The 25927-nt window shown below is 49.8% G+C and overlaps 1 protein-coding gene across 1 annotated transcript in view; it reads right to left on the reverse strand.

Moving 5' to 3' along the window:
- Window positions 1–11048: 11048 nt before the first annotated feature.
- The window catches only part of Cfap46 (cilia and flagella associated protein 46), a 79800-nt gene continuing 64921 nt past the window's right edge, over window positions 11049–25927 (reverse strand). Inside the window, exons 45-59 of the mRNA XM_028787187.1 lie at window positions 25750–25847; window positions 25155–25231; window positions 24668–24762; window positions 24044–24141; window positions 23172–23251; window positions 20918–21070; window positions 17112–17182; window positions 16931–16991; window positions 16820–16855; window positions 16356–16458; window positions 15592–15704; window positions 13974–14055; window positions 13481–13617; window positions 13292–13369; window positions 11049–11170 (exon numbers count right to left, since the gene is read on the reverse strand). Of these exons, the coding sequence (XP_028643020.1) occupies window positions 11049–11170; window positions 13292–13369; window positions 13481–13617; window positions 13974–14055; window positions 15592–15704; window positions 16356–16458; window positions 16820–16855; window positions 16931–16991; window positions 17112–17182; window positions 20918–21070; window positions 23172–23251; window positions 24044–24141; window positions 24668–24762; window positions 25155–25231; window positions 25750–25847 (1404 nt within the window). The remainder of the gene's footprint in view (window positions 11171–13291; window positions 13370–13480; window positions 13618–13973; window positions 14056–15591; window positions 15705–16355; window positions 16459–16819; window positions 16856–16930; window positions 16992–17111; window positions 17183–20917; window positions 21071–23171; window positions 23252–24043; window positions 24142–24667; window positions 24763–25154; window positions 25232–25749; window positions 25848–25927) is intronic.

Here is a 25927-nt window from a genome sequence, read left to right on the forward strand (position 1 = left end):
GAGGAAGGTGGTAGCTAGGCCCTGAGCAGAGATCTCAGAAGGAGGCAGTCTGAACTAGGGGACCCAGTGTTCAAGCCTGATGTACTGGCCCGATGGCTGGCAGCACCTCTTGTTACATTGCTTTTCTGGCCAGGCCGGTCCAAACTTCCCACAGGCTTTGAGCCTATCAGCAGCAGCATCCCTTGCTGAGATCCAGGTTTCACAGCACAACCTCAGCATGGCCCATCACGGTAGAGAGGCCAGAAGTCATTCCAAATGTGGCCTCCAGGTGGCAGTGAAGAGCTAGCCTGACAATGCAACCAACCCCTCTTCACACCTGAAATAAACAGAATAGCAAGAAACTGAGCAGCCAAACCCCAGTGCCACCCTAACACCCTGACTCCTTAAGTTACGAAGCTCTGACTTTTTTTAGGAAGCCAGGCCCTAGGGCAGCAGTTTCCCTCGCCAGCTGCCCTGCATGCTGGACCACCCATCAGTCACTGACACTTGGCTGGTGCCTGGCTCCCTGCACTGGTGCTCTGCACACCGATGTCAGCGTGGTCCTGAATCTTCATGTATGAGAAAGACCACAGAGGACTGGTCGGCTTGCTGGATAAGAGATTCCCCTCAGGAGGAGAGGCAGAAGCCCCCGCTCTAGTACTGTTTCTGACCTTAGCTGCTTGTGTGTTAGTGAGAATTAAGCTATGCCTGCCCACCACAGAGACCCCAAGGCAGGCCTGGCACCACCCTACTTTAACACTTGGTTGAGTAGCATGCTGTCAATCCCCATAGCTCAGAGAGACAAACTTCTGCATCAGAGCCCAGTTTTCTCTTTTATAGATTATGCAAGCAGAAAACAAGCAACAACAAAACATGGAGATGTCGGCAAAGTCCTGGTGTACTTAGGGTAAACACACAAGTGGGACCTAATACAACTGGGAAATGGAGAGGGATGTTCCCAGTGTCTAAGATGAAAATAAACGCTCAAATTATATACAAGACAGCAACAACAAGGGTCTAGCAAATTTTTAAAAAAGCAAATTAAAAAGCCACAATGATTAAATCCCACACTGTGTGGGGATCAGCATGGTAGTATAGTAATTGTAGAGTCAAGGATGGTAGCTTGCAATTGTTGCACCCAAGAGGTAGAGGCAGAAGGACTGAGAGTTTCAAGCTAGCGTGAACTACATAGCAGAACCTATGTCAAGAAGTTAAGGACCGGCGTAGCTTAGTGATAGGACACTTTATCATGTGCAAATTTGATTTGATCTCTGGGATGACAAAACCAAACCACGCCCAACTGAAACAAAAGGAAGCCCTGGATCCGACGTTAGCAAAAGGACTTTGGGAAAAGGGAAAAGCAAAATGCAGGGGGCATCAGCAGCAAGAGGGACAACAGTTAAGAGGGGCGGACAGTTTGGTCTGCAGTGCTACAAACACTGGCCTGAAATGTGAGACAGGTCGGCATCTCTACATATCACCACTGATTTCTCCATGGGCCATCTCATAGGTGTCCAGCGTAGTAGTTTGAATGAATGAGAAGTCCCCATAGTCTTGGACATTTGAACACCTAGTCCCCATTGCTGCTGTTTGAAAAGTTCAGGAGGTGTGGCCTTGCTGGTGGAAGTAGATCTGTCACTGTCTCTTAGATCTGTCTTTGAAACCTCAAAGCCTTGTGACGTTCCCTGTGTATCTATAATTATCTTTGCTTTCTGATTGTGGTTCAAAATGTGAGCTCTCAGCTTCTGCCTCGTGATTGCTGCCTGCTTCCATGCTTCCTCACCATGACAGCTTCTTATTCCTCTGAGACCACACGCCAAATGAACCCTTCTTTCTACAAGTTGTCTTGATCATGATGTTCTGTCACAGCAGTAAAGTGGTGACTAATACACTCTAACTGCAAACTCCTGAGTTCCTCAAAGCTGGCTTTGACCCCAGCTTTCCACCACTGTTTTTATTCTTCAAAGACTTTTCCTTTGGGTGGCCTCCCTGGCCAAACTGAATGGATTCCTGCCACTGCCCATGATGAGCAATCTCTCGCTTTCTCTCTGGGTCTGGCAAGATTCTTCCCTGTGCTCTGTAGGAGAGATAGAAACAGTTTGCAGCACTGGGTGGTTTTGCATTAGGGAGTTAGTATGGTTGTCAGCAAAGTGCTTCTGATTTGGAGGCAAATTTGTGGGATCTTTAAGCCAAACATTGAATACTGAAAGCCAACACAGACTTACTGCAGCCTCTCGAGTTCAGATTCCTTCCAGTGCTCAAGTTCCCCCACTGTCTCTTAGTGCAAACACACAGAGTTGATATAGATGGAATGCATACAGGGTCTTTCATTCTTGCCTTGCCCGTCTTGAGGATTTTCTAAACTTTCAGTAAAGACCTTAAGCACTGATGAGTTTTCAAGTTTTTATTTGTTTCTTTGTTTTCAAGACACGGTTTCTCTGAATAGATCTGGCTGTCCTGGAAGTCTGTAGACCAGGCTGGCTGGCCTTGAATTCAGAGATCTATCTGCCTCTGCCTCCTAAATGTTGGGATTAAAGGCGTGTGCCACTGCCACCGGTTAAGTTTTCTTGTTGCTGCTGCTGCTATTGCTGTTGTTGTTGCTGTTGTTGCTGCTGTTGCTGTTGCTGCTGCTGCTGTTACTGTTGTTGCTGTTGTTGGTTTGCTTTGTTGTCACTTTGGCACAAGCTAGGGAAGACAGAACCTCAATTGAGAAAATGCATCCATCAAATTGTCCTATGGATGTGTCTATAGAACATTTTCCTGATTGATGACAGATGTGGGTGGGCCCAGCACACTGTGGGTGCTGCCAGCGTATATCAGAAAGCAGGCTGAGCAAGCCATGAGGAGCAAGCCAGTAAGTAGCTTTCCCCCATGGCCTCTGCTTAGTTTCTACCTTCAGATTTCCTGCCCTGATTCCTCTCAGTGATGGAGTGTGACTTAAGATATAAGATGAAATAAAGTCGTTTCTTCCTCAAGTTGCTTTTGGTCATGATGTTTATAACAGCAACAGAAAGAAAACTAAGAAATCTTTCAATGCTGAATGCTTGGAGAGTCTGCCTCACCCTCCATCCTGGCTACCCCAACAGGTTCCCAGTGTCCACTCAGCCCCTGCTGTGAATCTAGTGACTATGCCCTGTGTTATGGGAGGTACCTTGTTGCTCAACCTCAGTCCTTCTTCTTAGTGATACAGGGAATTATGGGACAGCATCTCCTTCACTCATTCAGAAACCACGAACCACCAGACCTGCAGACAGAAAATGGGGAAGCACCCTAGTTAACTCCTGGAGGCAAAGGGCCTAAACTGGTGGTAGGGGGTGTTCTGGGGTTCCTGTTAGCTTCAGTCTGTGCTCCTCGGGACTTGAGGACATCTTTTCCTGGTTGCTGTAGTGCTTAGCATCTCTCCTGGTTTTCCACTCAGTGGAGTGGGGAGACAGGGAGTTGAATGGTTGCTAGAGCAGAACACCAGAACAATGGAGCAGAGATCCAGACTTCTCTGGCTTGGGCCTTCTCCATAGCCCAGCTAGCTCTGACACACCCCCTTCTCCACAGCCCAGCTAGCTCTGACACACCCCCTTCTCCACAGCCCAGCTAGCTCTGACACACCCCCTTCTCCACAGCCCAGCTAGCTCTGACACACTCATCCTCTCCTCTCTATTCTCATCTGGGTAGAATCCTCAGCTGAAGCCATACACATAACCCGCCATCAAGTGACTTTGGAGCTGGACAAACACAGAAAGGAAGGCGAGGCCCTTCTCTTGGGCCTGGGCTGTCTTCAGGGTTCTAGTCAGTGATGCAATGAGGTAGAATACTATCCTTCTACCATCCTTAGTGAGACACTTAGGGTGGAGCCTCAGATACCCAGGTTCCTCACTGTGACTCCATCCTCCTCCTTGTGTAAGTTCTGTCTCACTGCACAAAGTAGCTGCTAAGCTCCAGCCATTAGGTTTTGTTTCAGCCTGTAGAAAGGGACATACCTTTGCAGGGAACTTGGTAGAATGGCCACAGCTGTTGTCAGACATATTAGGAAGCATGGATATGTACTCTCTAAGCATAAAAGGTCCTACTACTGAGGAATCTCCTGCATCCCATTTTTTCTACAATCTGCAGAGCAAGATTGCAGCTCAGGGACCCTAAGAGCCTCTGCTCTGTCCTTGTCACAGCAAACACACTACCCAGCTTCCCAGAAATACTAGAATGATAGCAGAAGACAGGCATTCAGGTGCTAGGGTCAAGCTACCTCTCCACACACTGCCCATCATTAAGGTTTCGGGTCTGGGATCCAAGCTCACCAAAATGGGCAGGACATTCAGGAATTGAGCTGCTCAGGAAAAGTCTTAAACTGAAGCCCTTAAAAATTCCCACACAAACCTACCTACCCTGCACCACCTTCTACTGGGTCAGACTTGCTGGCAGCCCCCAGAAGGCTCCATTCTGGGCTCCAGCTGTAGAACTCAGGCATGATTGGTCACCCCTGGTCTCTGCTCAGATCACCAGCCTTTCCATCCCCCTCACCAGGCCTGGTTCACATCAAAGACAGTGGGGGTGGGACACCAGGCAGAGGGTGACAGCTTTCTTCAAGTCATGGCAGCACTATGTCTCACCTCTTGTCACAAAGATTAAAATCTATAATAAGGACATTTAAGAACTCCCTGTAATTTGGTCATCAGCTCTATCTCGGCCATTAGCCGATGGCATCGGGATATTAATCTAGTCGTTCCTCGGGCCTCTGTGATTTGTGATAAAAATGTCAGATGATTAGACTACACTGGTCGGTCACAGCACTGTGGTGATTGAATAGCGAAGCAGGGAGCATCACTTGATTGCCCTGACCAAGAAAGCCAAGGCTCTGTGTGGCAATAAACCCCCACAGGACCTTGAGCAAGATCTAAGAAGCAAGGGGTGGCTGTCCGTCCCAGAGAGCGAATGAATGAGGCTGTCCTTTGGAAGTCCCATGGCCCTGGGGTCTCTCAGATTCCTACTCTGGAGGTTATCAGGCCCTGGTGTTGTACGGGTGGAAGAGAGCCAGGAAACCTGAGGGTAGCATGCAGTGGAAAGGCTGCCGACCTTGACCACAGAGAAGGGTAGTCTCTAAGGTCACAGAGGAAGGCAACCTTGGTGTCCCACTGGGGTCAGCTCCCTGTGTCTGTGTCCCCAAGGACCCTCTATCAAGCTTGCAGCAGCCACCTGAATGTACCTTTCTGCTCTGCCCTTCCCTGGGGCCGGGCAGCCTCTCTTGTAAGGGGCGAAGACGTCCTGAAATTGATTTCTCTGTTGGAAATGGGATAATTAAACCGGTTGTTTCTCTCTTCATCATCGTCATAATAAAACGAGAGTACGGAGGGGTTATGTGTGGCACAGAGTAATATTGTGCTGGCTTATTGCGAGGGAGCATTAATTGAATACAAATGGCCTTTCTGGGAGTTGCTGAGTTATATTTCAGAGATATGGGATAATGATGCTATTTAATCATTTTTACAAGATATAAAATTACTGGCTGCTCTAGGGAGATCATTAAGGAAAACAATTGTTCACAGCAATTGAAAATAGGGTTTTAATTATTTAATACAGAAATTAAACTATTACAGGACCAATACTGGACAAGGCAACTTAATAGAAATTTATATACAAGCTTCTGTGAACATTTTAGTTTTATTAACCTGCCTAATTCCTTAATCCAGACCAGCTGGAGGCTACCTTAGCTTCGGCCATAACTTCACTGCTTGGATTGCCTGGGCAGGAGGAGGCATGGTGTGCAGGATAGCCAGGGGAGGTATGCTTCTGGGAAGATGGGCAATCTGGCCGATGGGGAAATTGGAGAGCCTTGCTTTGGAATTCCAGGGACTACTGAGAGAACCCCCCAAAATTCTGGCAGCTGCTCTGTGTGTTACATGCAATGGCCCTGGGAGAACCAGAGACCTGGGCAGAAGAGGCTATGGTTTCCTGTGTGGCAGATAGTAGCTTAAGGCTGGGCAGACAATGAGAATGGGGGGCCAGGGCCCCCATCTGGGTGCTACCCTAAGCAGGGTAACCTCCCTGGAATGATGTTCTGGAGTGTTTCATGAGAAATGCTGAGACATGTTGGTGCAGTATGTGAATCCCTGCTTTGGTGATGTGGCCCCTGCGTGAATAGGGGCAGAACAGAGACTGTTCTTCAAAGGCCTTGCTCCAAACCTCGTCAAAACATGCCAGAGGAAGGCTTCCAGCTTTGCCTCTCAAGCTTCCCTGGGCAAAGGGAAAGGACAAGGAGTGTAAGCAAGGGCACCAGGCACAAGGGAGCTGGCTGCTGAGATGGGACTGAGCCTATCTGTGTTTCTGCCCAGGCTCTAGTCCAGTTGACTGGTCTCCACAACCCCTCATGTCCCCCTGTCCCTGAGGTAGGTGGTCCACCAGAGAGCCCCAGGCTCCATGTCTAGAGAGCCCTAGGTACTGGGATCTAGTCTATAAACGATAAGGGCTGCAGAATCCACAGAGGGGCCTTGCCAGAGACCTCTGGCCTGTTCCCAGCTTGGGCTGCCACCAATGGGAAGGAAAGGATGTTTTAAATGGGATTTTGGTTAAAAACCTGTCAGATGCAATATACTTCACCTCCTGCTGTGATGAGTCTGGGGGAAATGAGAAGATGGTGGGAGGAACACACCCACCAAGCCGTGGTGCAGCTTTTCTATGGACTTTGAGATTTTATACACACGTCTTTTATGTTCCACATTTTAAAAATAAACAGCCAACCAAAATCTTTTTTTAAAAAAATTGGAAAATTTCACCACTTAAAGAGAACAGACTTTATTTTTAAGACGCTAACTGACCAGCTATGATAGAGGTGGCTGACCTGCTGTAGACACTTACAGAGCATCCCTAGTGGGTCATGGGCTAGAGGCTATGTGACAACATGGTTTACCATTGTCAAGGGGATAGAAGGGGTCAGATCTTTGGCCCCTACTTCTCCTAGCCCTAGACAGGGAAGTCCTGGCTCCTGCTCCCCCTGGCGTTTCCCAGAGGAGAAGATGAAGTTAAGTGACATGCTCAAGATGGAGGTGAAGACCACCCAGTGTGGCTTCTCTCCCTCTGTGATGGCTTAGAGATGACAGCAACCTGCAGGTGGCCCCATCCCCATCTTACCCACCTTTGCAGGGTCACCTGACATCAGGGAAGTCCAGGCTTGACGTGGACAGCAGCCATCACCCTTGTGCCTGATGCCCCCTGACTCCCCGTCTTGTCTATTGCCTTCAGGCGAGGCATCTTAAGAGGCAGGGCTAGGTGCCTCACTCAGAGGCCATCCACCGCTGGAATTACATCCTGTCTCCCATTATGACCAATAAATCCCAAGCAATCTTTTTTCTCCTCATAGTTTTTAGGGTTACATAAATTTCACCTATGCAATTTTTTCATGCTTGAATATATTACAGAATGCCACTTCTGCCGCAGGAGCTAATTGATAATGTGATTTGTTATGTTGCCGGGACATAATTCAGAAAGTTATTTTAACGCTTTTGATACATGGAATAGCACTCGCTGTTTAATATTTCTCACATGAGCAGACGCGGTGTGAGGTGAAGAATGTGATGCTGCAGATGAAATATTTCCAGAAGCTTTTATTCGTGTTGTTTGGGTGAGTGCCAACATCTTCGTAGAAGAAAGCTCATATTTCCAGTACTGCTCTGATTTGAATTTATCCCTTGGTGATTAGTTAGTTTTGTGTTTTTTTTTTTTAATTCTGGAACAAGTATGCAATATATGTTTTAAAGGGGGGGGGGAGACAAAACAGAGGCAATTCACACATAACTCTCCAGACACAGTGGAAGATGTTTATTTGACGTATTTCTGTTTCAGGTAGATTCTCTGAAGTCAGAAAAACAGTGTGCAGTGCACCCTACCTATGATTGTACTGTTGGTGTGTTCAGGCAAAAAAGAAAAATCCCACAATTCAACAGTTTGTAACAAACCACAACATTCTGTGCAGCTTGTCAGGCTGTGCGGTGTCACATTGTCCACCATGGTGGATCTTGCTACCCGCCTGCCAGGCTTGGGCCACCATCTCAGGTGTCAGATTTAGTGTCCTAAAATCTCAGGACTGTGCGGACATGACCCTTGCTTTACCAGCTGATGGAAGAGAGCACAGGACTGTGGGCCAGGAGAGGGGGCAGGGCGTGAAAGAGAGCCAGCCTCCAGCAGGGACCTCGTTGTTCTCCTACGTTCCCCTCTGGGATTTGCTGCTGTCTGCTCTTTTCTTTGAATCCCAACTTCCAGGATAAAGGGCCTCCAGTCCCTCCCCCTCCTCCTCCTCGAGTGGTGACATTTTGCAGAATGGTTAGAAACAGAAGAGAGACTGTGATAGGAGTCCCAAGTGTTGGTAAGGTTGCCATGCTTCTGCCTGTGCGTAGCTCTGCAATACTGTCTCCTGTGTGGGTGGGTGTCACTGCCAGAGTCAGGATGCAGAATGGGCAGAATGGTCAGGATACAGTGTCCTTGCTACTGTCCCCAGCCCTGCTCTATGCCCTGGCGCTACTTGTTTCTACACTTTGCCATTTGAGAATGTTTCATAATGAAATCATGTAACTTTCAACAGTGGCTTTTATTTCTAAGCAGGGACCCTCCAGGTCCATCTAGATGGCTCTGTTGATGGCTTTTTTGGGGTAGAGGGTTGTGTATTTTGTTTTGTTTTAATACAAGAATAAGTGCTATGGTTCAGCTCTGGAGTATTCTTCAAAGCCCATAAGTCAAAAGCTTGGTCCCCAGTGTTGCTGCAGGAGACTGGGCCCAGCTGCAGAAGGATTCTTTAGGTCTTGGGGGTGGGAACTTGAAACGGTTTGTGGGACCCTGGCCTCGCTCCTGTTTTGCCTCCTGGCTATAAAGCAAGCAGTTCTGCTTGTCATAGGCTTTGCCATGCTGCGCTGCCTCTTCACAGGCTAGAAGCAGGACTGTGAGCCTGAATCAGCCTAAGTTCTTTATCATGGTGAAGGGGCACTGGTCCACACTGTGGTGTTACAAGGAATGCTGTCTTCTGTTCACTGAGGGACATTTGTGCTGTTTCTGGTGTTTGACTACCATGAACAAGGCTGATCTAAATGCTCGGGCGTACCTATGGGGTGGGAGTGGGGGACGAAGCTCCACTTTCTTGGGATAAAGAAATATCCAAGACTACGCTCGGGCTAAGGGACGCTGGATGCAAGTTTTGTTTTGTATAAACGTCTCCTGGCATGACAGCAGTGTTCTGTAACACTGTCGGCATCATTTTCCTTCAGCTAGTACAGTCAGTATTAATTTGTGCTTTAGAAAACAACATTTTTTTTTTTTTTTGCTACATGGCCTGATCTAGGAAGCTTTGGCATCAGTCCCTCAGTGCCCACCAGCAGGGAAAGGTGAGAGCACAGTAGCTGTACTGGCTGGTTTTATGTGTCAACTTGACACAAGCTGGAGTTATCACAGAGAAAGGAGCCTCCTTTGAGGAAATGCCTCCATGAGATCCAGCTGTAAGGCATTTTCTCAATTAGTGATCAAGGGTGGGAGGGCCCCTTGTGGGTGGTGACATCCCTGGGCTGGTAGCCTTAGATTCTATAAGAAAGCAAGCTGAGTAAGCCAGGGGAAGCAAGCCAGTAAGTAACATCCCTCCATGGCCTCTGCATCAGCTCCTGCTTCCTGACCTGCTTGAGTTCCAGTCCTGACTTTCTTTGGTGATGAACAACAATTTGGAAGTGTAAGCTGAATAAACCCTTTCCTCCTCAACTTGCTTCTTGGTCATGATGTTTTGTGCAGGAATAGAAACCCTGACTAAGCCAGTAGCACAAGGGGGCACTACTCTGAAGATGCACTCAGCTGTCAAGAATGCCTCTTTCAGTCCCTGTCATTTCCTCAGGTGCCATGTTCCCCAGGGCTACTCATCTGATTCTAGTTCTGTGGAGCCAGCTCTGGGCCCCACCAGGCTTAGGACAAGAAATAGCTGTCTCACACTGGTGGATCTCCATCCCTTGATTTCACAGGTCTAGTTCAGAACACAGGAAAAGCCTCACAACTGAGATGATCTGAGCACCCCCACCCCAAGAGCTGTATCCAAAGCCAGTGCCTATTGTTGGGTGTAAGAAAGTGGATGTTTGGGGCCCAGCTTGGGAAGTGACTGAGATTTATCAAAGTCATGGTGTGTAGACCTATGGCTGGATCCTCATGGCTTTGTAAGAGGAAGAACAGAGACTGGTGAGGGATACTCCCTGCTGCTCACCGTCAGATGCCTGTAGCATCTTGGGACACAGAACTCTATCAGCAAGAAGGCCATTGCCAGACACAATCCCCTGGGCTACCAGAACCATGATATGAAATGATCCTCTGGTCTTCAGAGTGTTGTGTCACTAGGAGAGAGAATAGGAAATAGCCCCACCCTGACCCCTTAGCAGAGGCAGCAGGCAGTCAGGGAAGCTATGAAGCACACTGGGACTCCAAGCTCCTGCCCTGTCGACTGCTCTTTGCTCTCCCCCTCTCCTGGCCAGGGAGCCAGAATGGGCAAAGAGGATGTACACCTGAACTTTGTAGTCCATGTCTTAGAGGGACCTCCAGGGCCTTGTAGGTCACCCTTGACTGCCATATCAGAGAAAAGCCTGGTTGGAAATGCAGAAGGATCACATAGGAGACAGGTCTTCTCTCCACCCCCCAAGAGTCCTGACACAGCAGCCAGGAGACAGGGGACAGGAGGGTTACAAGCATCTCCAGAGTGTGGGGCGAATGTGATGCATCTGGGATCACTTAAGGATAACAGGCTCCTGTCAGCTTTGATGGAGTCAGAGTGTGCTAGTGATCCTAGCCAGAAGTCCCAGCTCCTGTCCTGAACTTCCAGAAACACACCACACACTTTGTTTTGTTGTTTACTAAAATACTGAAAGGAAAAACATACTTGCAGGCTAACAAGAATTAGCAAGAGCCTAGGTGCTATACCCAGCAAGAGCTGTCTTCTTGGGGTTATGTATTGTGAACAGAAAGACAGATATCTGGCTGTGTCAAGGCTGGGGGGAACCCCAGAAAGTGGGGAGGAATCCCGGAGGGGTAGAGCTAGGGAGGGTGGCTTCACAAAGACTCCAGGGTTTAGCTCACACAATGGCTTGGTGGGGCAGACCATACAGAACCCAGTTGAGTGAAATGGCGAGTGACTCAAAGTGGTGAAGTCGTAACTCAGACAACGGCTCATCCTTGAAGGTCTGGGGGCTCTCATCTGTGGAGCATAGACACAACCTATGAATCCCAGAACTCTCTGTCAGTAGCCTGGGTCCTGCCAGATGACCAGTTTTACCAAGGGCATGATGCCAGGGAGAGGGGCGCACTGGGGAGCAGGTTGGTGCTTCTGGCTACAGGGGGCCATGAGTTCTCCCTGCAGCCTGACCACAACAGCCCTGTTGCTTCCTGTTCCTCAGTGTAGACAAGGTGTGGAAACTATTGGGGGCTGGCTATGTGGCTGTCAGTGGGTTGTCAGTGACAGCACCAGGATAGAACTATGGTCAGGACCAGTCTCCATCTGTCTACCTTCACCAGACTCCATGAGACATCTGAAGGCTGGAGACTGGCATCATAACTCCCTCTGTGATGCCCAGAGGCACCCCTGCCCTGGGTGGGACAACCCACAGGGATAAGCATCATTGGGGTCCTTTCTTCCCAAGCACACGCTGATTGCTTCAGCTTGGGCTCCTCTGTGCTGACAGGAACTGGAGGGCCAACACTGATGGCAGTTGTCATGAGGCCCTTTCTCCATTTATGGCAAAAAAAACAAAAACAAAACAAAACGTGCTAGCCCACTCTGTGTTAGCAGAGGGAGCTGGATGGAGCCATGCCTAGTCCCTTTTCTGGTTTGTTAGGGAGGAGGCAGACATCACCACCTTTGTCTACTTAGTCTCCAGTCCCTCTTCCTTTACTAGGCTGCTCAGTCACTTGCTCTCACAAATTTATCCATTCACTTCACCACCTCACATGTCCATTCATTCATTCACCCCCCACTCTTTCACCTACTCACTTGATCACTTACCCACTTAATTCTCCCCTCAACTAACTGGTTCACTCATGAACACCGGAGTTCGTCCATTCACTCACCCACGTATTCACTCTTCATTCATTCATTCATTCATTCATTCATTCATTCATTCATTCATACTCATTTACATACTCAACTCCCTGCCCCCACCCCTGCAACTACATTCCAGGTACTGGGGAAGCCCGTGATTTTTCAAAAGTTAATCTCATACTGAGTTGTATTGAATGTATTTCGGATTTCTCGATTTTAAATCCTCCCAGGATAAATCTTTCTGAATTATGGTACAGTTTCACTTTAGCACATTCCTAAATGCAATTAGCTAGAGTTTTATCTGATTTTTTTTTTACCCTAGTATCCCTCATATGAAATTTATCTGCAAAGTCCTTCACTGCAGCTGGCACATCTTGGCACAAGGTTTGTTTTGAAGGATGAGTAGGTGGAGTTTGTCTCATCTAGAACAGGCACACACACCCTGCAACCCTGCCTGAAGCTTAACCCCTGAAGCTAGAAGGCTGTCAGACATTTCACAGGGACAGGAGATACAAGTTGGAGGGTCTTCCTGGCTCTGGCATCACCCTCAGTCTGGGAGTTCCCCTTCCTGAAGGTTTTCTTGTCTTGGTTGAGGAAGACTAGGAGGCCCCATGGGGCTCATGGACTGGGTAGCCTAGGTGGCCAACTCACCAAAGTCGTCCCTCTGGGCAGAGGGACAGCTCAGGGATCACCGAGATCTCCCCATCTTTTCAAAGAGAGTACAGCTGAGCTCTTTCACTTGCTCTCCCTCCCTCTTTCTCTTCCACATTCCCCCTCCTTCCCTTCCTCCTTCCCCCTCTCCCATCCCCCCCCCCCATGTGTGTTTGTGGTGAGCTAAAGGCTAGGCTCCTCTCTGTTCTTGTTCAACTCCAGCTTACCCAGAGGCTGAGAAGACTACATTGGCTTCTCCACAAGGACAGTGCTTGCTGGCTCATGCACTCCCTTTCCTCCCTCCCTCCCTCCCTCCCTCCCTCCCTCCCTCCCTCCCTCCCTCCCTTCTTCCCTCCTTCCCTTCCTCTTTCCCTCCCTTCCTCTCTCCCTTTCCCTCTCTTCCTCCCTCCTTCTTTCCCTCCCTCCCTCCCTTTTCCCTCCCTTCCTCCCTCCCTTTCCCTCCCTCCTTCCTTCCTTCCTTTTTTCCTCCTTCACCCCTCCCCTTTCCTTCACTCTCCCACTCTTTCTCTCTCCTAAAGTGGGGACACCCTATCCCTGAGAACCACAGAGTACAATGTAACCCCAGGGACTTGTACAGACAAGCAAATGGTTGGGCAGTCTCTACCTTACCTTGGCTACCTGTTTCATTTTGTAGCCTATGCACGAGACGAACTGTTTTCCCAAGTGGCTTGCCAATTGCTAACAGGTCTGGGGGTGGATGGGGGAGAGAAAAGTCCCTTCAGATGGGCTACAGACACCCTTGGAAGGCTTCTAGCAAAAGCCCCAAAAGACTTTGGGATAGCCAGGATGCCTACTCACTATCCCACAGGATGGTGGCTCTCAGCGAGTTGTCTTTCAGGTGTGTGGGCCACTGGTTGTTGACAATGCTCTCAACCCCTATCAGACTCAGAAGGATGGCAGTCTCGATGGGATTCTCCAAGGACCGCTGTGATACACTGTAGAGATACAGGGACTGGCACCCAGGGGCTGACGGTGCTCCCTCCATCCTTCCCTGCATCAGCTGCTGGACTGCATGTGTGGGCCAGGGCCTTTATAGTTCTGAATCTCACCCACAAAAGTTAAATGTTACTTAACAGGAAATAGCATTTTTAAGTATTGTCAACTCAGTCTAGTGGCAGCTCCCAGGCCTAGCATGGAGCCCACAGTGGGAGTTGGTACCATTAGGTAGAAGGTGCTGGCCAGACCACCCTGGTAGTCCACCAGTCCTTAGGGTAAGCTCTATTGGCATTTGCTCATAACACCCCCTTCCCAGTCCATAGGCTCCTGATGACACAACAAGAACAGTAGGTACCTCTGGCCCTCTGAATTCTCTACCTTCCGCTTCCGGCTCTGAGAGGACCTTGTCAAGTCCAGCAGGACCATCATCTGGCATTCTGCAGGACACAGTGAGGCTCTTCAGTAGTCACCCACGCCATTACCAGATCCCCATGAGAGCTGCACTTTGACAAATCAACCTGATGCTTAGACTTTCAACAGGTTCTTTCAGGTACCCATTGATCACACATAGGAAACGGGAAACAACCTACTTGGGCCACTTCTAATAGTTCCTAGCATAGAGAGCTCTGCTCCTTCATCATTTATGGAAGCTTCTGACATTCCATACTGGTGCCAAGAGAGAGAAGGAACCTTGGTGTATCCCCGTGGGGGTGGTATGAGAAGCTGGCCCCAAAGATGGGCCGGCCAAAGGAACTATGCACATTAGAGGGCCTTGGAAGCTGACCAAGCTTATTACACCTCAGCTTGCTGCAGATGTAAGATGGTCACGAGTACTTTGGGTTGAGTGGGCCACCCTAGACAGGAATGCTTACTGAAACAAGTGGTGATATGTCGTCCTGGTGTGACTATCTACAGGACCTCCATGGGCACAGAGGTGAGATGAGCTTTGGCAACTGTTCCTGTAGGCCAAATGTCCACCTGTGCTTCTGATAATGGGGTTTTGCTCAATTCGCTCATGTACGACTGGTGTGTGCCCAGGGCTACCAGCTGATGAAACAGACCTGGTCAGCATGGAAAGAGACTGTGGCCTCGGTGTGGAGAGAGCAACCAAACAGTTTCTACATAACTGGGCAAGGGGCCACATGCCTCACGAGGGAGGAAATGACATCTCTGAGATATAGAAAAGGCTTATTATCCATTGACTGTGCATGGTGGCTGGCCCTGAGCAGTCCAACAAAAGCGTCCTCCTACAGTGAGGAAAAGGACCTTGGGCAACCTTAGAGAAACACAGACACACCAGAAGGCCTATGGCCCGGCGCTGAGATGACTGTGGAGCACAAAGACCACCACACTGCAACATACTCTCCAAATGTCTGAACACTGAGCCTACTGTGTGCTGTGTGTTATGGGTGCTGTGTCAGCATGGCCCTCCTGGCAAAGGTGCTTGTAAGCACACCATACTCAACATGTCACATGGTATTTCGTTCTGAACTTAGCCTAGGTCACTTCCCACCTGTGGTGCCCTCTACTTGGCTTCTGAACCCCTTTAGTCCCTGGGATGTCTGCGCATAGCACTTCCATGATAGCCCTGGGCCTGGTGTTAGTAGATGCACAGAAAGATCAAGACTCCTGAACACCCATGTTCAGATTGGGAAGGTTCTACACGGTTCTTTTAGCCTAGTCCTTTGAGGTGACACCTCACGTCTGATGCTCATCTGTGGGAATCTGGCAATCCGAACAGGGCTCTTCTGCATATAAGGAGGTGCTGAGGGCAACCAAGAGGGTTGCCCTGGAAATGGAGTGTGGGGACAGTTTTCAGATAGAGCACAGGTTAGGGGAGGGGGCTATGGCTTCCTGAAGCATTGTCCTAGACTCCAGATCAAGCAGCAGTAGCAGCAGTCCTGCTTTCCTCCCTAGGATCCCATAGGTGCCTGCAGGCCCTGGCTGGGGCTGTTGTGGGGGAGGGGCATCACCTTGCAGATCCATGGCTACCAGTCTTTCTACTTCCAGGTGGGACAGGAAGGTCTCCATCCCGTAGAAGAAAAAGCCTCTGCAGCTGTCCAGTACCTGCTCCCAGTCAGCCTGGCTGCACAGGGTGAAAACAGCAGGTGGGTATGATCACATCATATCTTGCCTAGGGGAATGCACCTGCAGCCCCTCCTTCCAGCAGGGAATGTCCCCTGCCACCTGCACTAACTAAACCCTTTATTCCGCTGTGCGGCCCAAATTATTTTTGTTTTCCCAGTGTACAGCTGGCCTCAGATGGACCCTTACCCCCACCCCCAGGGATGAGCTGGTCTAGGAAAAAACATACATCTCATGCCAGTGGAGCTGGCTCTGGTAAGTATTATAGCACCTCTAATATGGGAGACAGGGAGTAGGTATGGTCTTCATCACCAGCTCTGACCTCCACCCCTAGCCCTGCACAGGCTCACTCCTGTACCTCCATGCCCCTGTACCAACTGGCTTGGCCCCTCCTGCTCCAGGTCCATCCACACTAAAAGATAGGGATGACAGAATGCATGCCCACAGGGGCCAGTGTATAACCCTACTCTACCTGAGGAGATCTGAGGTTACCTGGGGCAGATCATGTGTGGGTGAGTGACCCTGAGACTCTAACAGTATCTTTTGCCTAGTGCTGTGCCCTGGGCTCTATAGGACAGACCTAGCCAGCAGGGAAGGTGTCACACGTGGGCACCAGCCTCTCTAATCAGCGTTTGAAGACTCAGGACCCAACCTTGGAAAGTGGCTGCTTCCCAGGAACCCTATCCAACGTGCAGCAAATGAGTCTCGGTACTTTTCCAAGATTTCCTGGGTTACTAAGACAGGTCTCAGTATGTCTGCAGGAAGAATTGAAAGAGGCTGTGACTTCCACATCAAGGCATGGGGGATGGGCTCCTGTGCCATTGGGCTGGAACATAGTGGGTTTTAAGCACAGGTAGGAATCCTTTCTTCTTCAGTTGGAGGAATTGGTAGAGAAGGATAAACAGTAGGAAGAGAAGGAAGGGGCAGGGAGGGGGGATTTGAGGGGAGGAGGCGGCCCCAGTGAATCAGAGTATTTAGAATGCCAAGGTGCTCCACTTGTACTCAGACCCAAGGCTCCAAGGCCACTTGAGGTGATTTCCATACAGCCATGAGAGCAGCCGGCACAAGGCCGGGTGGCCTTGGCCTACATTCCGGGAGCCTGTGTGATGTTCTTACCTTTGTCCCGGGCCTCATCATAAGGGTCCACAACAACTGAGTCTGCGTCAAGGACAAACTGGAGCCAAAGCAGAATCCAGAGGGCCCTAAGCCCCCGTTATCAAAGGATACACTTGATGGTGTCTGAGTCGATTAGGGTGCACTCCGGGGGGATGATCCGGATCATGGTACTCTGTGACACACATGGAGATGTCAACACCTGGGCTCACCAGCTGGGGCCCAGAAGAGCTGGTGGGCCTGACTGAACAGCAGCTGAGAGGAGCATGGGGTCCCTGGGCTCCCACCCACCTACCTTCAAGCCCTTCTTTCCTGGAGGTTTCTTCTTTAAGTCCTTGCTCTTGGTCTCTTTCTTCACACTGCCTTCTGTGGAGGACAGGGACAGGTTGGAAACATCAGCAGGCACATGATACTGCAAGGGCACCAGATGCTGCTCAGTTGCTCAGTTTTGAATTTTGCAAATCTGATGTGGTGAAAACAATTGATTTTACGTTTTGTCATGTCAAAACACAAAGCTTTGTAGGCCCAAGGAAAGCGCCTGAGAAAAGATCAGCCCCCAAGGCTTATAGGCACCCATTTCTGACCATGTTCTGCACAAAGAACTCACCAGATAGATATTTGCACCCCTGCTCATTGCAGGATCTCTGCACAGACTCAGAGCCTGTGTTTTTTTCTATGCTGAGCTGTCCCCAGTGGGTAGGTCTTTCTGCTGTCACACGAATAGCTCCATGCTCCGCTGTGGTCATCTTCCTCCTTCTCCACCCCGTCCCTTTCACTCCTGTTACACCCTCCAGGGTGGGACTTCCACAGGGAATGGGGGTTGAGGCACAGGCATGGCTCTCTGCCATCCCCACTTTTCCAGGGACACTTCTCCAGGACACACTAGGAGGGTGCTTGGTTCTGATGGATCTTCTATCAGTGTCAGAGCTGACCTTTACACAGGCCCTCAGGTACACCTGAGTCTTGTACTTCCGGAGACCTTTATCCTCATCAAGTAGCTACTTACTTGCTTTCTAAGTGGAAATCAATTTGCATCTTCTCAGAGTTTTATAAAAAGGAAGGCATCTGTAGTGTGCCCTCTTTGGAGTCTTTCCCTGGGCGCAGTCTCCTCAATGCTGGCATGTTCCCCTCCATCCAAGTGGGTGTTCAAAGGACCATCAAGTGGCTGCTCAGTTGTGGGGAGCAGAGGAAGGCCTAATGCATGCATACTGTTGACATGGGTGTGGCCATGTCAAGCATCATAGGCTCAGACCCATTGGAAAATGATGAAGTCCACCCCACACTCCAAGGCTCAGAGGAAAACAGCAGTGTTGGTATTGTGTGAAGAAAATGTCCACCACGGCTTTCTCCCTCCAGTTCTTTATAGAAGACTGCTCCCAGCCGGGCGGTGGTGGCGCACGCCTTTAATCCCAGCACTCGGGAGGCAGAGGCAGGCGGATTTCTGAGTTTGAGGCCAGCCTGGTCTACAGAGTGAGTTCCAGGACAGCCCGGGCTATACAGAGAAACCCTGTCTCGAAAAACCAAAAAAAAAAAAAGACTGCTCCCCAACACAGACTACTCCTAGAGATTAGCTATTTTGTTTATTTCTATATAATAATTTTGCCTCTTTGCTTATCTATATGTAATAACCCCACTTCCTTGTCCAGCTTTATGCAATAATCCTGCCTCTTTGTTCAACCATATATAATAAACATGCTGAACTTCCAGAGTCCTGTGGCTTCTCCATTAGAGAGCCTAGTCTACCCAATCCCAGCTTCTCTCCCTCCCTCCCTCCCTCCCCTCTCTCTTCTTTCTCTCCATCTCTTTCTCCCCTTCTTCTTCTTTCTCTGTATATATGTGTATGGTCATTTTTTTCACTCCCTCACCACCCCTCAGTCAGATCAAGTCTCCACAACTGTGTAAAAGCATGGCCCTGAGTGTTTCAGTTCAGTGGCTTCCAGGTTTGGGCTGTCAAGGGGAGTGGTACAGGTGCTTTCTCATCTCTTATGTAAAGATCTAGAGGAGGGAGCATGGGTTGCCTGTGGGCCAGCATGCAGCTTTTTTTGGGGGGGGGGGTTTCGAGACAGGGTTTCTCTGTGTAGCCCTGGCTGTCCCGGAACTCACTATGTAGACCAGGCTGGCCTCGAACTCAGAAATCCACCTGCCTCTGCCTCCCAAGTGCTGGAATTAAAGGCATGCACCACCACTGCCCGGCAGCGTGTAGCTTTTATGACCATTCCCCCACTGTCTCCCCAGTGGTTCTCTTGTGTGCTGTTCCTAGCAACACCAGCTTTCCTAGCAACAGTGGGCAAAGCCTGCGCCTCTTCATCTTCTCTGCTACTCACAATGGTGAACCTCTTCATTTAATTATTTATTTAAAATGTTCGATTCAATCATTCATCTTTTACTTGGATTAGCAAACACATTGGTACATGGTGGGCTATTCTGAAGCCCGCACGCACCATGGACTGGTGGAGCCGAGCCCGCCAAACGGTCACGCCACACATTCCCCTCCCACATGTTTGGCAAAATTACCTAAACACTACTTTCAGAACACATGGTGATGTGGCCAATGCCACATCACCATGTGACTCAAACAAGGCTCTGGGTTCTAAAACCAGGACTACAGAAAGAGAAAAGCATTGGGGGCGGGGCGGGGGTGTGTGTGCCACTGTCCTGGGTTGGCTGGTACCTTGTTTCCTCTTTTCTGCCTGGCTTTTTGTCTTTGTGGTTGGAAGGAGGAGTGTGGCTCTTACTGTTTTATCTGGAGGGGCAGGAGATGTGCAGGCTATTTGACTTAACTTGGTATTTACTGAGCACTGAATACCTTTCCCTTCTGCAGTCCTGGTTTTAGAACCCAGAGCCTTGTGTGTGCCGGGCGAATGCTCTACTACTGAGCTGCATTTTCAGCTTTAATTCTGTTTTTGTTGATGTATGACATGAATTCCAAAGTGTCAGTATGCCCCTGTTGTGGATTTGGTTTATTGTTTACATTATGTTAATTGGGTTCCCAAATTTCATGGGAATGCAAATGTCTGCATATGACATGCTGATGGTCCCTGCCCCCAGCTGACTCTAATTGGTAAGTAAAGTTGCCCTTGGGGACAGGGAGACAGAGGGAGGACTTTGAGTTTCCCAGGAAAGGACCAACGTGGAAGAAGAGGAGAATCGCCATTGCTAAGAAAGGAGAAGACACTATCAGGCCTTACGAGGGCTACCTCTATACTACACGACACTCTCAGGACAGGGATGGATAAAGCCCCAAGGATAAGAAGCTAGAAATCAGAGCTGCAGGCTTAGCTCAAGCCCCGTAGGGCACCCAGCTCCTGTCAGCCAGGATTGAATCCCTGCTAGAAACAGGATTGTGTAGGGCAGAGAGACCTAGACACTGACAACATGTACGAGTCGGGGATCATGGCCCATTAGGGCTGCAGGCCTGGGTCCGTGGTGGCCAAGATAGAATATAGATTTTAATAAGTAATAATTCGGGGATATTGGAGGGGTGAGCATGTTAGCTGTGGGGAGGTTTGGAAGTGCCCAGCCATTGTGTTGTTTAAAGGCTGTGTGTGTGTGTGTGTGTGTTTCATTTGGGAATCCAAACATTTGGGTGGGTAATGAGGAGCACGTGTGTATCTGCCAGAGAGTTTAGAACAGATTATCAATACCACCAATTCATGCCCCAGAAGCAGTTTGGAGGACTTTCACAGACTGGACCGTCCTGCAGTCTCACAGGTGCCCGGCTCAGGGCCTGCCTTGTCTCGCTGCCCCACAGCATCTAGCCAAATGATTCTGGGTGTCAGCGGGATTCTTCTTTGCTGTGGTATCAGTACTCATGAAACATGGGCAGGCTTTCTGTTCACAGAACCAAGTGTCTGTCTACTCTGGAAGTGATTTTGAATGGGTAAGGGCCAAGTAAGATGTGAAAATGCTTGGCAATCATTTTCAGTGTTGGCTTTGGAACGCAGTACCTTGGACACGCTAGTCAAGCACACCACGCTGGGCTGCATCCCCAGTGCCTTGCTCATTATTTTTTGACGGGAGTTAACAGTGTTTTTATCTGAAAAGTAATCTAAATTTTTCCATTTTAAAATTAAGTACTTCTGTGGCTATGGTACTACTCACCTAACTCCTCCTTGTGGAGGCGGTTCCACAGCATCTGGAGAGAAAAATCTCGTGACAGGGAGGTGACCTCATTGAACACGGAGAGTCCCTCGAGGGGAAGCTCTAGGAGGAGCTTGTCCACGATCAGGATTATGTACTCAGGGTCAGGCTGCCCTGTGGAATGGAAATGACAGCAGCTCAGACACAGGAGAGACCAGCTCTGAGGATGGGACAGATCTGGAGCTTTGGCTTTATCACCCCAAGCCCTGATTTTGTGGCTGGATGACTGGCCTGGTGGCTGCTGTTCCGGGCATGGAGATACACTGGAAGACTGTATGTTCCCAGCCTAGCTTGCAGAGGCATGGCTGCATTAGTGCCATGCTAGGCTCCCTGAGGCAGCCACTGGTTTTGATGGTGAGATCAAGTTTATGACAACGGACCTGGACAGAGCCCCTGTGTAATGGTTTAAGACATGGAACTGGACAGAGTCTCTAGGTAGTGGTACATAGGATGCCACATCTCAAGATACCTAACTCCTAAGGTAGGCCGTGTAATATCCAGGCTGAAGAAAACTCCTCCCAGAGGACTTTTCAAAGGTCAGTTCTTCAGAGAGTCCTGGAAGAAAGGCTCACCCTCATGACCCAACTGGCAGCTTCTCTGTGACCATGGATGTGGGCCACTGACTGATAGGTACTGCCACTCTGCATGCAGTTATGCTGGTATCCAGAGGTGGGGCCACAAGCACTCTAACTGGGTTTGTCCATCCATCCATCCATCCATCCATCCATCCATCCATCCATCCATCTGTTCATTCTTTCTCTCCATCTCTCTCTCCCCCCTTTCTTTCTTTCTTTTTTCTCAAGACAAGGTTTCTCTGTGTAGACCTGGCTGTCCTGGAACCAAGCTCATCTCCAACTCACGGAGATCCTCCTGCCTCTGCCACCGAGTGCTGGGATTAAAGGCGTGCGCCACCATCGGGCTTCAACTGGATTTTCTTAGTTTTCAAAACGAGAAGAACAGGTTTGCTTGAAACCTAGCAGTGACTCTTTGTCTCTATTTTTAATCCTGGGAGTTCAGTGCAAGACCGAGACTCAGTTCAGGGGAGAGGCCACAGGGACTGACTGGCTTGCCCACAGAGTATGAAACCTGCACTCAGTTCTCCGGTTGCTGCAGTACTTCTGCGCAACCTCCCCTCACCCTGATTTAGACCTCACACGTTTGCAATCTGCAGTTCTTGGGGTATTTGCTACATCTGGCTCATGGCAATTTGGCCAACTCAACTTGAAAGCTTGGGGCTTTGAGGGGAGGGACTGGGAGTGTGGGGTGGGGGAGGGAAGGGAGCAAGGAGCCATCCCCTTTGCCATCTGTCAACTCTTTGTGGCGATAGAAAAGGAGACAAAATTTAACATAGGAAATTGCCTTTTAAAGGAGTCAGTCTTTAGTAAGATCAGAGAAGTAGCCACGAGTCAGGACGGCCTGCACTTGACCTTCCTGCCAGGAGTCACACAGGGAGAGCATCCTCCCAGTCTTCCCAGTAGGAGTAAAAACAGTGGGGGTTGTGCTAAAAGTACCCTCCAGACAAGACCACCAGCAGAGACCACACATGGGTGGATGAGACAGAGCCCTTTGCCATGGCTACCTCTGGTAAGCTCCCCAACGCAGGGCAACAATGCCCATCTTTCCCAGAAGCACCAGCAGACAATTGTCTGGTCAAGGCAGTGAGAGTGGGCACAACACACTGCTCTTGCTTATGGGTATGGTATGCCAGGAAAGGGCAGCATGGATCCACTGTGTGATAATCTTTCTCAGTGAGCTGTTAGTCTCAGTGCCCAGAACCTTGTAGGGCAGCAGTGTTTTTCAACTTGTGAGTCACAACCCCTTTGGCAGGAGTTGAACAATGGGTTCACAGGGGTCGCCTAAGAGCATTGGAAAACATAGACATTTACATTACATGGACTAGCAAAATTACAGTTATGAAGTAGTAACAGGAATAATTTTAGGGTTGGGGAGTCATCACAACACGAGGTCACAGCATTAGGAAGGTTGAGAACCACTCTTCTAGGGCCTTCCACCTAGCCTGGGGTGACTGTGTTCTAGGAGACATCAAGGAGAGGAACCTTGGGTCCTGTGTAGCATGCCCAGGGAGGACTTGTTTGAGCGTGGAACTTGTGACTCCTGACCCACCCAGGCTTTCTGTGATGGGAGGGTGAGTACCACCACAGAGTCCTGAGGTACCGGCAGTGGCCTGTGGGTCTGTCTGTCCTTTGCCACTTACCTGAAGGGAGAGATACTTTCCTTTCTTTCTCTTTGCCTTTATTTTTCCCTGCATCCCCCACAGCAGTTGGCATCTGAGTTCTGAAATTCAGAGTGACTGTGTTCAGGCTTTAGGAAACATAGGGAAACACTCAAAGACGAGTGTCACTCGGCCCAGTCCTCCGCCCGTGATTGCTACTTCAGTTTTGCTTTTCCGTTTAAAGACACGGTCTCACCATGTAGCCCCCACTGTCTCACAGTGCTCTATGTAAACCAGGCTGGCTGCAAACTCAGAGACCTTTCTGCTTCCTGAGTGCTGGGATTAAAGTTATGTGCCACCACACCCAGCTGTCATTGAGGGCTATCTCTGCATCTGACACACAGTGTCAACAGAGGGGGACCTCAGGATACCCTCGTGCTGCTGGAGAAGAATGCCCACCTCTACTGTCACCTGCCTTCTTTTCTCCCAAAATGCGTGCCAGAGGCTGACCTCTGGAACTTGCTAGTTCTCTCACATCAGACTGCAGTGAGACTCCTGCCTATACAACACACAGAAGAGCTAGGCACTTATGCCTGTCCTTAGTAGGGCCACAACACCCAGAGATAAGTTTCCATGTGGAGGGAAATCTCAGAAACCAGCCCTGGATGTCTGCCTGTCACATGGGCATTTTCCTGTCTCCAGATGTGAGGTTGGAGCTGGCCTTCAGCTATTCCCAGCTGGCCTGGCCTGTGGGCTCCAGGAAGACTGCTGACTGTGGGACTCAGTCCCATGCGCAACAGCCTCTGGTTCCTTCTATTACCAGCTTCAGCTGGTGACAGCCGCCCATCCCCTGGTGTGAGGAAGATGGCTGCCCCCCACCCCGGGAGCCTTCAGAGAAAATGACTCAATCATACCTGGTATCTGGGAAGGTGAACAGGGGCATGATGGGCTTCAGATATTCTTCTGTGTGCTCCAGGATGCTGCTGAGACTGTGAGTGCACTGGTCTGGCTCCTCAACAGGAAAGATGTTGAATTGCTGTCTTAACCCAAACCACAGCCTGTTGTCCAGCAGTGTCTGGATATGACTTCCACTCAAATGGGAAGCAAATTGGGAAAAGCTCATGGAAATAATTAAGCTCCAGCCCTTCCAGATGGAGGGCTGGCATGCTCTCGTTCTTTCTAGCACAATGCTCCCAGTGGTTTTCTGGAGGCTATCCTGACATCTCAGCCCTGCCACTGTCTTCTGATGACACCATGGAGTGCCCTGCTGATAGGGATGGGCCAAGGACTGGTAATCCTATGCTCTGCAGAGAAGAGGTAGCCTGACCTCTTTCTGGGGTCACATTGAATTCAAGGACTCAGGAGGGCTCCCCACCTTTCATGGGGCTTTCCCTTCATCCTCTTGAGTTCTAGCCCCAGTACCCTGGCCCAACTCAACCTTGGAGTCTTGGTTTTCCCTGGGATGGGTCAGTCTACAGTATGGCTTAGAGCCTCAGGCCTCAAGTGCTTGCTTTCAGGGTCACAATTTTTCTGTGTACCTGGACCTGTTTGTACTTCCGGAACCACCGGATATTGGTCAACATGTCAGAGATGGCAGTTGGACTCGTAGCCACCCGAGTTATCTTGCAATAACCTGTAGAGATACACCTATGGCTTTTACAGGGCTCAGAGCAGAGCTACCAGAAGTGTGTGAACATGTGGAGATCCTTGTGAGGGTCTTCTGGGCATGAGGAGTTCCCCATTCCTCTTTGGGGAACATGAGGGCTGGTACCTTGAAAGTTCAGGCAGAGGCAAACACAGTGGTGACTGACCACTAGAGGGAGTTCTAGGGAGGCATGGATCCTCTGGATCCCTTAGAAGCATGTAGGGCCTCTATTTTCTCTTGTTTCCTGGGTTCAGCTTCCCCTTCCCTCCCCTCTGCATCTGGAAGTGAGACTTCCTGCTGAGTGTGTGGTAAGGATTTCTCCCACCCACTGCCACCCATCTGGAGTCAATGGGAGGAGCCCTGCTTACACCCAAGCTTACCGCCCACTGCTATCGATTTCCCCTTGGGTGTAGGCATGTACTTTGGTTTCTCAAAGGCAGCACCATACAGACAAGACCTGCAGGCAGAGCAAAGGTCACAGGCCCAGGCCCAGAGGAGGTGAACAGCAAAGCACATAGGTCTCAGGAGCCTAGCAAGCCAGTCTACAGCTGGCACCCAACTAGGTGCCTTTAAATGTTTATTTTGGCAGACAGGGGCCCAGGAATCAGTCTATATAACCCAAGTAAGAGTGAAATTACAAAAGGTCCAGCCATGCAGGTCTATCCAGATCTAACAGAGAGATCCTGCGTGGGCGCAGATCACATGGTGCCTTCATCCCAATGCATCCCTCGTCATCACGGAAATTCATCCTGGACTTTTCTGGGAGGGTCGGAAGAGGGCTTCCTACGTCTCTGGATTGAACAAGTGCCCATGCCTGTCAAGTGGGCTAGCTGACTCTGTCCAGCATGCTTCCCAGATGGCCCAGTCTGCCTTAGGTTAGGGGCTGAGGTGTGGTAAGCTTGCTATGCCCATGCCTCCTTGCCAGGCTTTCTCAGCAGGGTGGAGATGGACAATGAGAGGAGAGGAAAGCCCTACCTGTCTTGTGAATGCTGCAGAAAGAGGAGCCGGAACATGGGTGCGATCTCATTCAGGATGTTGAAATGCTGATCTGTGACACAGAGGCTCTGCCATGCCTGTGTGTGACAGGGGATAGTCACTCAGAACATAGGGCCACTGATCTCCCCCCCAGGTGTTTGGGCTGCGGAATGCATCA

The sequence above is a fragment of the Grammomys surdaster genome, unplaced genomic scaffold (genome assembly GCF_004785775.1).
Source record: "Grammomys surdaster isolate TR1022 unplaced genomic scaffold, NIH_TR_1.0 125612, whole genome shotgun sequence".
Taxonomy (NCBI): Eukaryota; Metazoa; Chordata; class Mammalia; order Rodentia; family Muridae; genus Grammomys; species Grammomys surdaster.